The sequence below is a fragment of the Chaetura pelagica genome, unplaced genomic scaffold, assembly GCF_000747805.2.
Source record: "Chaetura pelagica isolate M959 unplaced genomic scaffold, ChaPel_1.0 scaffold416, whole genome shotgun sequence".
Lineage (NCBI taxonomy): Eukaryota > Metazoa > Chordata > Aves > Apodiformes > Apodidae > Chaetura > Chaetura pelagica.
The window spans coordinates 951,608-966,161 of NW_009953579.1; the positions used below are offsets into that span (position 1 = coordinate 951,608).

At 47.8% G+C, this 14,554-nt stretch overlaps 3 protein-coding genes across 3 annotated transcripts in view; all 3 read left to right on the forward strand.

Moving 5' to 3' along the window:
- LOC104390585 (chromosome unknown open reading frame, human C14orf169) lies at positions 1-1,118 on the forward strand (the record flags this gene model as incomplete). The annotated part of the gene is made up of 1 exon (XM_009999750.1): positions 1-1,118. A coding segment is annotated over one exon (1,080 nt), but the record flags the coding sequence as incomplete, so codon positions are not given.
- Positions 1,119-6,951: 5,833 nt separating this feature from the next.
- LOC104390586 (putative acyl-coenzyme A thioesterase 6) lies at positions 6,952-10,313 on the forward strand. The gene is made up of 3 exons (XM_009999751.1): positions 6,952-6,977; positions 7,750-7,858; positions 9,732-10,313. The coding sequence occupies exons 1-3, from the start codon at positions 6,952-6,954 to the stop codon at positions 10,311-10,313; spliced, it is 717 nt and encodes a 238-aa protein (XP_009998053.1).
- A 3,457-nt stretch (positions 10,314-13,770) lies between these two features.
- The window catches only part of LOC104390587 (putative acyl-coenzyme A thioesterase 6), a 5,213-nt gene continuing 4,429 nt past the window's right edge, over positions 13,771-14,554 (forward strand). The window contains exon 1 of the mRNA XM_009999752.1: positions 13,771-14,137. Coding sequence (XP_009998054.1) covers positions 13,771-14,137 — 367 coding nt within the window. The remainder of the gene's footprint in view (positions 14,138-14,554) is intronic.

Sequence of the window (14,554 nt, forward strand, 5' to 3'; positions counted from 1 at the left end):
CCCGCCGTCGTCTGGGACTTCTACCAGAACGGGTGCTCCCTGCGGCTCCTCAGCCCCCAGGCCTTCTCCCCCAGCGTCTGGCAGTTCCTTTCCATCCTGCAGGAGCACTTCGGCAGCGTGGCAGGGGCCAACACCTACCTCACGCCTCCGGGGACACAGGGCTTTGCCCCCCACTACGATGACATCGAGGCCTTTGTGCTGCAGCTGGAGGGGAAGAAGCACTGGCGTGTCTACAGCCCTCGCACGGATGCAGAAGTGCTGCCCCGGTTTTCCAGCCCAAACTTCTCGCAGGCTGAGCTCGGCGAGCCCGTGCTGGAGACGGTGCTGGAGGCCGGGGACCTGCTGTACTTCCCCCGCGGCTTCATCCACCAGGGTGACTGTCTTCCTGATGCACACTCGCTCCACATCACGGTGTCCTCTTACCAGAGGAACACCTGGGGGGACCTCCTGGAGAAGCTCCTTCCAGCTGCCCTGCAGATGGCCCTGGAGGAGGATGTAGAGTACCGGCAGGGGCTTCCCATGGACTACCTGGGGTACATGGGGGTCGCCAATTCGGATGCATCTGACGCTCGACGAACGGCCTTTATGGAGAAGGTGCAGAGCCTGATAAGGAAACTCGTTGACTACGCACCCATCGATGCTGCAGTTGATCAGAGAGCCAAGTCATTTCTTCACGACTGCCTCCCTCCGGTGCTTACACAGAGTGAGAAGGCACAGAGTGTGTACGGCTTCCCAGCCCGCTGGCAAGGGGGAGGTCCCCGGGATGTGGATATAGTGATAACAAAAGACACAGAAGTACGTCTGCTCCGCCACGGCATCATTAGGTTGTGTAATGAAGAAGCTGGTGTGATGCTGTATTACACAACAGAAAACTCTAGAGTATATCACAAGGAAGAACCCAAGTGCCTTGAGATAGATCCCGAGCACACAGACAGTATTGAACTTCTCCTGTCTTCCTATCCAAACTACATCAGCGTGGATACCCTTCCATGTGAAAACTTGGAGGACAAGATTTCTCTAGCCACCATCCTGTTTGAGAAGGGCATTCTGACTACAAAGAAACCTCTGGTGCAAGTGTAACTCTATGTTTTTTTAACAAAATAAATTTGTTTAGAAAATGTTCTGCCTTACTTTTGCCTTATGCCTGCTAGGTGTGAATCAGCAGTGTGGATCACAGTATCCCATCTGGGAGCAGAAAGCTTTGGCATGAGTAGAGAGATCAAATGTTCTGCTTAAAATGGGTGTCTGCTCTGCAAGTGATTCTGTGTAGCTGAGTGACTAGAGAGGGAAGTACTTAATTATTATTTTTTTCCTTTCACCAGCCATCTTACTACACCTTAGGTAACTTCAGGAAGCTAGTGAACTTTCTTGCAGCCTATAAATCATCTGCGTATTTACACTGTACTAAAGCAGCCTGCCCTGGTATGGGAAGTACTTCCATTGCTCACACACAGATTGGGTGATGGTCACCACTGGGTGTGCTTGTGCTGCTCTGCACGTACAGTGTGGCCTTCAGACCTGCACTCTGGCTCATGGATCCCTTGGCCACAGGAAGAATTCAGCCAGCTCTTCCTAAAAGGAGAGCCCACAGGCAGCTCTCCCTTGGTGTCATTGATGACGGTACCTGTGTGGGCCTGGCCTTACTGAATAGTGCAGCAAGATCTTCTCATGAGCTGGGTGATAGAATAACGTCCCCCACTGGTTTTCTCACAGCAGCCCCTAGCAAGGAAATTATTGGCCCTTTCAAGGCAAATAGGTCACTCTCTATGGAGGTTTTCATGCTGGGTGCAAAAAGTTCCCTCCCAGGACCCGAAAAGTTGCATGAATACACCCCTGGCTATGTGGCCAGTTCCTGTATATGCTTGTGAGCTTGAGATGTACCTTTCCACAATACTCTTCTATTGTCCCAGGCAGCAGGTGAGGGATATTCTGTTTCTAAAGCCTCCTGAAGGCACACCCACAAGGAGCAAACTGCATTACTCTGTGTTCCTCTCAGCTGCTGGCTTGTCGGGGTTTTGCAAGATGGCACCCAACCACTCCAATTGTTTAGAATTTAAGTATACACCATGTCCTCCAAAGTCCCATACTTGCAACAGCCTTTCCTGTCTTTTTCCCCATATTTTTTTGCTAAATCTTGAAAATCAGGCTGTGTAAAATTGCACACCACAGGAGGGACCCCTGGGGGTCCCTTTATTTTGTCAGTCAGTAGTGGCTGGACCAAAATGCTGTTGCCACACTTGTCCTCTGATCTCTCTGTCTACTTGTCCTTGCCAGAGCATCAGTGGTCCTGGTCTCACCTATCAGCCCTCTGGCAAATACCTCATGCCTTGGTGGTGTCCTTCCTGGGCTGCTCCACACTGTGTGCCTGACTTGCACCTGCTTGTGCCCTGAGCATTTGCAGCACAGGTGGCTACACCTCAGATACCTGCACCATGGGCAGCTGCATGGCAGGCACCTGCACTGCAGCTCACTGCTTTGGGGGCTGTGGTGCAGAGTTGCACCAACAGCTCGTGCAGGACTTTCTGCATTGGCTGTAAGCACCTCCTTGTCCATTTCAAGTATGTTAGTAATAACCAAAGATGGCACTAATTCTCTTTAGCATTTCCTTTTCCTGGCCTTTCTTTTCTAAGGAAGCATAATATTTCAGCTGGGGTCAGGTATTCTGGTAATTCCTCCCCAGTTTCCATACCAATGGGAAAACCACCTGACATGAACTCCTTGCAAATTTCCCTTACAGATTTGTGTGGGGCCAGCCAGCCAGAGTTTCTCTTTTATACTTCATTCTGTCTCCAGAAAGGTGTTTCTCACGGAGACCTGCCAACTATGCCAGATGTTTTGCACTAGGAGGTGCTGGTGCATTATGATCCCAGCAACAAAGGCACTCTCATGCTGTAAGGTATCATTAAAAATGCTATTTATTAGAGCTAACACTCTAAGAACAGTAGCACAGATGATCTTACATCTCTTTAGATGCTGGGAACCCCGAGTAGTGTAGACATGGTCCATAGCAGAGATTCATACTTCTTGGTCTTTCAAGGTTTTAGTAAGATTTTTATGAAGGAAACAGCTCTATTTTTGAGGTCTAGTCAAACAGGAACAATGTTGGCATGTTGCTGCACTGTTCTATAAAGGCAAGGCCATGCAGGTGGTGTAATTGCAGTTACTGGGTGGGAGCTGCCTGCCTGCTCCCCGGTAAGGAAGAGCTGGCTGAGTTCTTCCTTCCTCACAGGGTTTCTGCACAGCACCCACCTGAAGGTCTCACTGTACATGCAGCACCATACAGCACAGGTCTGGGCGTGCTCAGGTTAGCTCTGCTGTGGGTCACTAACTGACTGATGTACAGTGGTCTTCTCTTAAAGATCACTACACTGACTTCCACTGAGGAAAACGGTGAGATGTCTAAATGTGCTGGAGGATTTTAGACCTTGTGACAAACTGATCACAGTTTGGGAATAAGGAATCAATTTATCTGCTTCATACTTTGTTCCCTATGTAAAAATAGGGGTGCATCTTCCAGGCATGTTAGAATTAATAATAATAATAATGGAATACAGAACACATAACAATGCTACAAATACACTTGAAATAGCAATACTTCATCCTTCTCCAGCTATGAAGATCTACATATTTCTTAAGTATCAATGCTTTTCAATTTGCGACCCAAGGCAAGGTAGAAAACTATAATAACTTTAATTTTACAGACAATAGCTATCAAGGAAAACTGTGCAGCTTAGCCAAATGCACATGGCATCTTTTGAAAAATTCAGAAAATAAAGCCACTTGCATTAAGTTAACAACACAGACACTGCTTTGTGGCCCCTAGCTTTCTAGTATGTGTGCGATCATGTACGAAGAGATGGGTCAAAAGTTCACCCAGTTCCCTTGATTTCTGGAGTATCTTAAATCAGAGTGTTCACTTGGAGCATGTACATGTTATGGTTTTTATAATATTGGAACCAAAGGTACCCTTCTTGAGTACTGATGGTTTTACAGTGCAATGGTGCTGTTTAAGAGAAAACAGGCAATTGCTTGATTTCATAATGTTTCATGGCAGTTGGAATTTCCCATACCCACACCCAGATCAGCAGCCTCCAAGAAGAGGCTTCTCCCATCAAACTCCTGAAGTTTGGTGTCCAGCCCATGTTGCTCCACTGCTGCAGATCCACAAGCTGCAATAGCCTTGAGCCTACTAGTAATAAGTATGCTTGTGTGAGCCCTTGTTAAACCTTTTGATGCCACATCTTATAACTGGGGATCTGGCTCTGGAGAGGAAAACATGTCCAAACAACTAGCATTGTGATCTTCCTTATACTTCCCACATACAGCAAATTGTTCCCAAGAACCTGCTCTGTGTTTGCACTTGCCATTTGGAACTGGTACCCATTGCAGCTGGCCTGACAGGTTGGACAGGTACAGCCTGTGCAGCTGTGGGACACCAGGGCCTGGGCAGAGCTGCTGCCTTTGGAGAGGCTCTCACGGTGCCAGGGGACTGGCTGTGCTGAGCCCCCCCTGCCACAGGCACTGCCAGGGCTGCAGCAAGGGCTCCAGGCAATACTTGATGAAAGTGCCCCTCAGCTGCAATCTCCCTGCCCAGGGGGGGGGGGATATGGGGAAGGACCAGGTGCTTTGAGAAGGACTTCCCACTGTGGAGCACTAAGACACACCAAGTAGCCAGAGCCTATCTGCTCCATCAGGCAATGGGGTAGATGTGAGGGACTGTTGCCCCAGCTGTACCTGGCACAAGCCCTCTGTCAGCTCCAGTCTGATGGACCTGGGGAAGTTGCTTCTCCTCCAGAGGCTGCACCATGGCTAAGGGAGGGGAATGTTCTGCATGCTGTAAGGCAAGGCTTGATAGGGGCTGTATCCCTGGCATATATCCAAGAGTTGCTTGTTCCTCCAAAAGCACTTGTGCCTGAAGTGCCGGAGTGAAGTGATGCAGGAGTGTAATGACAAGAATGTGTATGGAGGTGACTGAGAGACTGTGGGTCCCTCTCTTTACCTTTGAGGTCAGAAGAAGTTTAGATAATGGTCTGGATAGATGAGTAACTACTAGAAGCTGAGGTTAGGTCTGGTCTTTCCCTTTGAGGTCAGAAGAAGTTTAGATAATGGTCTGGATAGATGAGTAACTACTAGAAGCTGAGGTTAGGTCTGGTGAGTCCCAGCTTGGTAATGGCCCATCTGTATTTGCTATGCTGTGAGTGCACTGAGGACCACTTTCTCTGGGTTGGTGTAGTACAAACAGTAAAGGAGTCTGACAACATAAAATAAAACTTTGTAGAGGTAGTAGGAAAGACAAGCAACTATGTGCCCATATGACAGCTCACCCAGTCACTTACAGGAAACACAGGGCCATGGCTCCAGTGGACTGCCAGGGACATTTGGTGTCTGGGTTGTCTGGCAGCAAGAGCTAATTGTGCAAATGCCTTTCGAATGTGGGTAGGAGTTGTGCCACACCTTGACTCCAGCAATGGCAGTCTGATTTGAGAGAGTAATTCCTTACTTTAATAATGTAGGCAGCATCCTGCCTATGCTGCTGGTGTTGGTCAGGGGGTGGGGGGTCAGGAGGTAAGAGTGTCATATGGGACATGCAAAGTGAGGCATGCCTGGAGCTAGTGCAGCAGAAACCCTGGTGTCTGCCATCACCCCTATGTACTCTGAGAAATCTCAGCATACCTGAATGTCCCCACCAGTTACTTTAATCTACAGTCCAGCTAAGAAGCTGTTCTTGCCTTGTGTGCTGTTCAGTTCAGCATTATTTGAGTCTTGAACATAGCCTTCAAAGTCCTGGGGAGACGTCTCTTCTTGACAAGCACTTCGTCTTCATCTCTTGCCAGGCATATAATTTCTGTAAAGGCAAGCATTTTGTTAATCAAACCAGAAAAAAATTGCAACCTCCAAGCAAGTATGAGACATATTCTGCTTCTCTTTTCACCCTTCACCCAGAGCAAAGAGTCTATTTTGAACCAGCTGGCCATCTAAGATGGGGGACAAGGCAGCATAAAGCTCCTTCAGAGGACCAGAATGATGCTTGGCAAGAGATCTAGGCTTTATTCTACCCCACCAACAAGCACACCTAGGTCTGAAGGACCTGAGTTGACTTTTTAGTTTATTGCATTAATATTGTTCACACCTGCATCTATATAACCCCAAGAACATGGCTTGGTAAACCTACAGATGTGAGCAGAACTGAGTTTGATTTTCTGTAATTTCTCTGATCTTTTTTGATCAGGCATTGAGAACAGGGAAAGCATTTGAATTTATCTTAATTGAATAGATCATGTCCAATATGTCCATTTATCTCCCTGGTGGCCTGTGAACTTTAAAAAAAATTCTGTACTCTCCATGTAACTATGTTCTCACCTTGCTTATAGCATCTTCAGCCTGTACCTTAAAGCAACCTCCATCACAAGCACCTTTTGGTGAAGAGATTTCAGCACACTTAATGTCTCATCACAAATGGAAACATCTCTGACTACTGAGCTGCAGAAACTGTACAATATGGGGTGTCAGAAAAAACAGTGGTGATGGTGTCTCTAGATAAGAGCTCTCAGGATGCTATGAGACATCATTCCGGAAAAGCTGTGTCTTCTGTGCTTTGGATTCACCTCTCCTCTGGAAGGATGTGCTCTGGCTGGTAACTTCCACTTCTAGTCCCAGTATGATGTGGTCATTCGATATGCTGTACTGAAATCTTCTCTCAAGGGATGTACACATGCTCCTTTGTGTTTGGATTGCAGAATTTATGTAAGAGATCAGACCTGATAAAGAGAATTAGTAGAAAAAGAAACTCCCAGGCCCTTCCCTACCCAGGGTATTTTGTAATCCATGCTCTCAACCAGCCCAGCCAAAGCCCATAGGTCCACCCTCATGTGGGTACGGTGCTCTGGGCATGAGTGAGAGAGCAGATGGCAGAGCAGGAGGGAGGGAGCGACACAAGCCTTGGGGCAGCCCATGGCCCTGCCAGCTGCCATCATCTGGTGAGAGGTGCAAGACTGTAAAGTCCCAGGAGATGCCAGGAGATTGGCACCAGGCTCGTGGGCGAGTCTCTCCCCTGAGATGCTCCCAGGCCACAGTCCCATGCATTCACACCAGTTCAGGGCAGTGTCAGCCACTCTTGGAATGCTCCTGATAAGCAAGGTGGGCTCCCATCCCACATGAGCTTCTTCAGAACACCTCCCCCCAGGGAGAGACCCAAGCCCCAGTCACACTCCCTCACTGGCCCTCTGGAGCAGGGGGGCCTAAAGGAGCTGGAGCAGAGAGGAGGGGACAGGGGTTCTGTGCCAGACCCTGCCTTGCTGCCCCATGTCTGTTCCAATGTGCAGAGCTGACCTCATGTGGAGCTGTCTGTAGTCCCCCTGAGCGCGGACAAATGGGAGCTTACATGTCCTCCAGCACAGCACTGGCTCCATGATGGTGATGCCCTGCTGTGTGGGGGATTGTATTCCCTGGGTGACATCTCGGGGCTCTCCAGGGGAATCAGTCCATCCCAAAGTGCTCCCATACTGTGGGGACTGAGTGTCTGTTGGGAGTGGAATAATTTTCTTTGGACCACACAAGTGACAGAAGAGCTGTGAGAGAGCAGGGTTACTCCCAGCTCTCTTTGCCAAGCATGGCATCTTACATAGGTGATATCTGTCTTTCTGCCACTCAGCATCTTGCCAGTTAATTTGCATTGGTTGTGTCCTTTCCCCAAAAGACTAATTTTCTGCAGTTCCTCTTGTGTACCTGCTTTGATCCATTCAAAACCAGGGAAACATTGGAAGGAGTAATTTCAGTCAATCAGACTGGAGTTCAGTCAACTGAACTCCACCTGGAATACTTTGAAGAGGCAGTGAACTATATGCTGCAGCACCCACAGGTAGGAGCACCCTCCATGTCTCACCGAGATCCCCAGGGAGTGCTTCTTCTGCAAAGTGCCTGTCACTTTGCCTGAGTTATCTCTGGAGGAAGCTGCTGAAATGCTCACCTGGCTCCATTTGTCAGGAGTTCGGGTGTCTGAGTTCTAGGAAAGAGGAAGAGTCAAACAGATATGCACTGGAAGGGCAGAAGGTGGGTATAATTCAGATATTGTTATCTGGAGTGACAGAGATGGTGTCTGAGACAGTAAGGTGAGGAGGTTGTGGAGCAGAGAGACATGCATTTTGTGAAGCAGCTGTCATGAATTGTCACCATGTGAACCCTTAATCTAAACAAAACAAACAAAAAGCACTTGCCAGTATGTAGCTGTCAGATATCCACCAAGCCTCTCTCCTTCCTCAACACTACAGCTAAAGAAACTAAGATGAAAAATCTCATGTCAAGATAAAGAGAGAGAGATAACTCACCAGTTACTGCCACAGGCAGAAAATACTTGACTTAGGGAAGGTTAATTTCATTTATTAACTGTTAACAACAGAGTAGCATATTGAGAAACAAGACCAAAACTAAAAAGACCTGTCTGCCACCTCTTTGGGCAGTGATGGGTTAATGTTGGAGCAGGATAAAACTGGCTCTGTCTGACAAGGGAGGCAGTCCCTGGTCTCTTCACACAGCGGTCATCCCTATAGCTCCCCATGACCAAAAACTTTCCAGATCACCTCTGAATAATCTTACTTTTCTCCTGCAACCTATGCTCAAATGGTGTAATTGTGCTGTCTCTGTTGGTTCTCATCTTAGAAAAATGCTTTTTGTGGGAGTGTGGGGAATTTGTGTGTAGGATGTGCTTGGCACTTGTCCAGAAGGAAACCTAATCACTGCCATCACCTCCTTCACATCATTTTGCGCTCTCAGCACTATACAGTGTCCCTCTCCAGGAACTAGCTGCTGCGTTCTTGAGTTATCTCTGGAGGAAGCTGCTGAAATGCTCACCTGGCTCCATTTGTCAGGAGTTCGGGTGTCTGAGTTCTAGGAAAGAGGAAGAGTCAAACAGATATGCACTGGAAGGGCAGAAGGTGGGTATAATTCAGATATTGTTATCTGGAGTGACAGAGATGGTGTCTGAGACAGTAAGGTGAGGAGGTTGTGGAGCAGAGAGACATGCATTTTGTGAAGCAGCTGTCATGAATTGTCACCATGTGAACCCTTAATCTAAACAAAACAAACAAAAAGCACTTGCCAGTATGTAGCTGTCAGATATCCACCAAGCCTCTCTCCTTCCTCAACACTACAGCTAAAGAAACTAAGATGAAAAATCTCATGTCAAGATAAAGAGAGAGAGATAACTCACCAGTTACTGCCACAGGCAGAAAATACTTGACTTAGGGAAGGTTAATTTCATTTATTAACTGTTAACAACAGAGTAGCATATTGAGAAACAAGACCAAAACTAAAAAGACCTGTCTGCCACCTCTTTGGGCAGTGATGGGTTAATGTTGGAGCAGGATAAAACTGGCTCTGTCTGACAAGGGAGGCAGTCCCTGGTCTCTTCACACAGCGGTCATCCCTATAGCTCCCCATGACCAAAAACTTTCCAGATCACCTCTGAATAATCTTACTTTTCTCCTGCAACCTATGCTCAAATGGTGTAATTGTGCTGTCTCTGTTGGTTCTCATCTTAGAAAAATGCTTTTTGTGGGAGTGTGGGGAATTTGTGTGTAGGATGTGCTTGGCACTTGTCCAGAAGGAAACCTAATCACTGCCATCACCTCCTTCACATCATTTTGCGCTCTCAGCACTATACAGTGTCCCTCTCCAGGAACTAGCTGCTGCGTTCTTCAGCCCAGTACTGATGAGGTTTTCCTCCTGTCTATCAGGTAAAGGGACCAGGCATTGGGCTGCTCGGTTACTCCAAAGGAGCTGATCTGTCTCTCGCCATGGCCGCCTTCCTGAAGAACATCAGCGCCGTCGCTTCCCTCAATGGCCCTGTGGCCATCACAGCTGTTCCCCTCTGTTACAAGGACAAAACCATCCCTCCCTTGCCCTTTGATGAACGACGCATCAAGGTCACGGATTCCCATATTCTTGATTCTTCTGAAGGTTCTATCGACCCCTTTCAAGCCCCTGGCAACCAAAGCCTGATCCCACTGGAGAAAGTTGAGGCACAGTTACTGTTCATTGTTGGACAAGATGATCATGTTATTAATTCCGAGTACTATGCTATGGCAGCCTGCAAGCTCTTGCAGGCTCAAGGGAAGGAAAATTTTCAGATTCTCTCCTACTCTGGAACAGGGCACTGTATTGACCCTCCCTTTTTCCCTTTGTACGCCACAGGAAAGCACCCCATTTTTCACAAGTGGGCAGTCCTGGGTGGGGAGCATAGGGCTCACTCTAAAGCTCAGGTTCATGCTTGGCTACAAATCCAGGCTTTTTTCAACAAATACTTAAATGACATGTAATGTGTAAGAAAGACACAGCTTCAAATGACCTAACCTGATAGACATTTTCATACTTACCAGGTCAAACCCTGTTCACAGCTGTACCAGTACAGCTGCAGTATCTGCCGTGACTTTGCACATCCATGACTCAGAAAAGAACTGGATTTGCCTTTTCTGTTCTTCCCTGAACTTTGTTGCTGAAGTGTCAAGAGAATGAAAGGCAAATAGATTTGCATTAGCCTTTGATAAAACAAACCATGTACAAAATGCCCAGTTACACTTCTCAGATGCTTTCTGTTCTTCTAATACTTTGCACACAACTGTGCAATCTACATGCATACGTTAGCCTCAGCTTAAATATGAAAGTATCATCTCTCAAATGCTAATGAATGTCTCACCACAAACAGAAATGTCTCTGATCTCCGTGCTGCTGGAAATGTGTAAGAATGGATGCCAAAGCCAAGAGGCTGGGGTATCCCTGGTTAACCCTCAGGAAGGGTTATTTGCTCTCTGTGCCTTTTATTCATCTTTCCTGCAGAAGGAAGTGCTCTGGTTTGTGGATACTTCTCACCCCAAGATGTCATGCTGTGCTGGCTATGGCTAGGATACAGTTCATTTTCTTCATAGCAGCCACTCTGGGGCTGTGTTTTGGATTTGTGCTGGAAACTTTTTCATAACACAGGGATGTTTTAGCTATTGCTGAGCAGTGCTTACCCAGTGTCAAGGCCTTTTCTGCTTCTCACCCCACCCCACGAGTGAGCAGGCTGGGGGTGTGCAAGAAGTTGAGATGGGACACAACTTCTAGAGAACAAATCTGGAACTGGTCTGGAGAACAAGTCTTATGAGGAGCAGCTGAGGGAGCTGGGGTTGTTTAGCTGGAGAAGAGGAGGCTGCGAGCATAGCTTATCACTCTCCACAACTGTCTGAAAGGAGGTTGCAGCAAGGTGGGTGTTGGTCTCTTCTCCCAAGTAACGAACAATGAAGCAAGAGGAAATGACCTCAAGTTGTTAAAGGGGAGATTTAGATTGGATAATAGGGAAAAAATCTTCACCAAAAGGCTTGTCAGGCACTGGAACAGGCTGCCCAGGGAAGTAATGGAGTCACCATACCTGGGGGTATTTAAAAGACATGTAGATGTGTTGCTTAGGGACATGGTTTAACACCAGGCTCTACTGGTAGAGTTAGGTTAGTGGTTAGACTTGATGATCTTAAAGGTCTTCTCCAAGAAAAATTATTTTATGATTCCATGATTCTAGGATTCTACAGCTAGGACAGCTGACCCCAACTGACCAAAGGAATATTTCATACCATATGGAATCATGCTCAGGATATAAAGGTTGGGGAAGGAGAAGGAAGATGGGGACTGTTGTAGATGTGTGTTCAGATAAAAGTGTGATTTAACAGTTTGATGGCAAAGTTCACTCTATTACTTACTACATGGAGGAAACATACAGAGGGATAATTGGGTTAGAATAAATTTAGAATTATTAACACAGGGACTGTAGGTTCAGAAAGGTAGGGGAGACCTTCCTGTTGAATCATGAGGTTCAGAATGCACCCCTTTGCTTTCTAAACTGCTTTTCAGGGAGGAGTCCAAATATGTCTGGATCAACTCTTAGTCCCAGATTTGGTCCCAGTTTTACAGCTAAGGGATTATATGTATTTATAGCTAAAGCTATATGTGCTATACATATGCATATATGGCTATATGTACAAACCAAATTCTCTATACCATTTAGTTAAGATTTCAAAGTTTCATCATGTTTATTCCCACTTCACTTACCTTCTGCCTGGCTGTCCAGTGTTAGTTTGCTCTGGAGTTTAAATCCTAGGTTTCCTGTAGCAGACTCAGGCATTGGATTTTAGAAAAAGAAATAATGTAATAGATTGATACAGCAGCATGGTCAGCTTGTGTCTCTGGAGAGAGGCTGAGCCAAACAAAGAAATCCCTGAATAATTATACCCTTACACACTATTTGCCTGCCCCTCATTCAATGGTTCAGTCCAGTAGCAATATTTGGGTCTGGGGTCCTCTTGTTCATCATTGGATTCCTTCACTGCCTTGAGACAGGCAATTATCTTGTCTAGTTGCAGCTGCTGTTGATGGTTGTAGCCCTGAAGCCTCCATATCTTATTTATGCTGGCTCTGGAGGCCTTGTTTGACAAAGTAGGTACATGTTCAGTAAATCTAGAGTGGAAATTTACAGCTTGCAGTTTATGGCTTCAGCAAATCCAGCTACTCATGCTAGGTAAGCAGAGCTAAGCAAACAGCACACTAAATCACATATTATAACTGATTTATTCTATTTAAAACTCACTTATTTAAGCCCAAAAAAAGTGAATGCATCTGTCACAAGGCTGTTCAGAGTGATGGCATTTGTCTTCCCAAGTAAGTGCTATGTGTGGTGGTGCCCTGCTGTCCTCAGGATGGCTGAACACCTGCCTGCCAATGGGAAGTACTGAATGAATTCCTTGTTTGTCTTTGCTTATGTGGGTGGCTTTTGCTTTACCTATTAAACTGTCTTTATCTCAACACATGAGTTTTCTCACTTTTAACCTTCTGATTCTCTCCCCAACCCCAGGGTGGGGGCTGAGTGAGCAGTTGTTGGGCTTGCACAGAGCACCTCTAGACTCTTCTGTGCTCCAGCTCCTGTCCCTGAGATTTGAAAGCCACAAAGTAATTTGCTGTGCTTTGGTTAGAAGTAGAGGTCTTTCCCAGGGTGAAGCAGGGGTGCTGTGGGTGGAAAGGACCTGAGGGCCTCCTGTCTCACCTCATCAAAGCTGCCACATTCACCCCCAGACATTGGAGCGTGACAAACTGCCACCAGCACCCCCAACTGCTTTGTCCTCCAGCCTGCCAGGGGCTATCATCCCTGTGGGTCCTGGAGGGCTACCACCTCCCTTGTAGAAGCCATCTCCCACTGTTCTGCAATACCAGCTGACCTGGGTGTCTCTAGACTGCAGTTGTCCTCCTAGCCAGCCTGGCACACCAGGACAGACTTCAGAGCTGCCAACTGCCTCTCAGCTCCGTCCTTTTTTTTCTGCATCTGGGTGTACTCATTCAGGGCACTGCAGCCCTTCCCTACCCAGCAGCTTTCATACAGATGTTATCAGCAGTGCTGGCTGGCACCCATAGGCCTCTTCTAGCATGGGCACAGGGCTCTGTCTGGGCAGAGCAAGAGAGCAGAGGCAGAGCAGGAGGGAGGGAGTGACACAAGCCTTGGGGCAGCCCCTGGGCCTGCCAGCTGCCATCATCTGGTGAGAGGTGCAAGACTGCAAAGTCCCAGGAGATGCCAGGAGATTGGTGCCAGGCTCAAGGGGATATCTTGTCCCTGAGATGCTCCCAGGTCATGGTCCCATTCACCCACACTAGCGCAGGGCCACACCAGCCCTTTTTGGGATGCTCCCATTGAGCAAGCTGGGCTCCTGTCCCATATGAGTTTCTGCAGAATACCTTCCACCAAGAGGTAGGTGGGACATGAGCCCTGAACATGCTGTCACTCTTGCTGAAGCCTCACACCAGGGGCTGAGCACTGAGTCTCCCTGGGACTCCTTCTGGCAGTTCCTGCTGCTGCAGAAGACTTCTCTTCACATGCCATGGCATGAAACAGGAGCTGGAGCAGAGGAGACTTTTGAGGTGCTCTGTGCCAGACCCTGCCATGCTGTCCCACCACTGTTCCCTTGCCTGCAGTTAGTCACACATGACAACACCCTGTTTGATTCAGGATCAAGTCGCAGGGGGGGCCTTTCCAGGGGCAGCAGTCCACAGAGGTGGCAGAATCGAGCTGCAAAACTGCTCCCAGACTGTGATGCCAATTGGCTGCAGATCAGTGTGCAGCCAGCTGGTAAGCTTCTCCAAAGGGAGCCTGCAGCTTGGCTGAGTTCAGGAGAGAAAAGACAGCCTATGAGAGAAGCCCAGAGAGGAGGGTGGCAGCTGTGCCTTCTTCTGTATTCAGTCCTGCAAGGACAGTAAGCAGCAGGCCTGGTTATAGAACTGCCAACACAGCAGATAAGCACACAATTTGTCAATAGGCATCTGTGCAGAGCTGGCACTCTTTGGAGATGCTCCCACAATAGCAGGAGACTGACTGTCTCGATCCCGCCCTGCCGTAGTTGCTGCCAGGGCTGCAGTGGCAGCTCCAGGCTGCCTTGGCATCTCACAGCTCGGCGGGGGCCGGTTCCTGCCCCCGTTCCCCTCCCCTCGCTTCTTCGTGGGAAGCAGCATTTGTAGAATTCTCAGCTTGAATGCAGACACAGTAAAG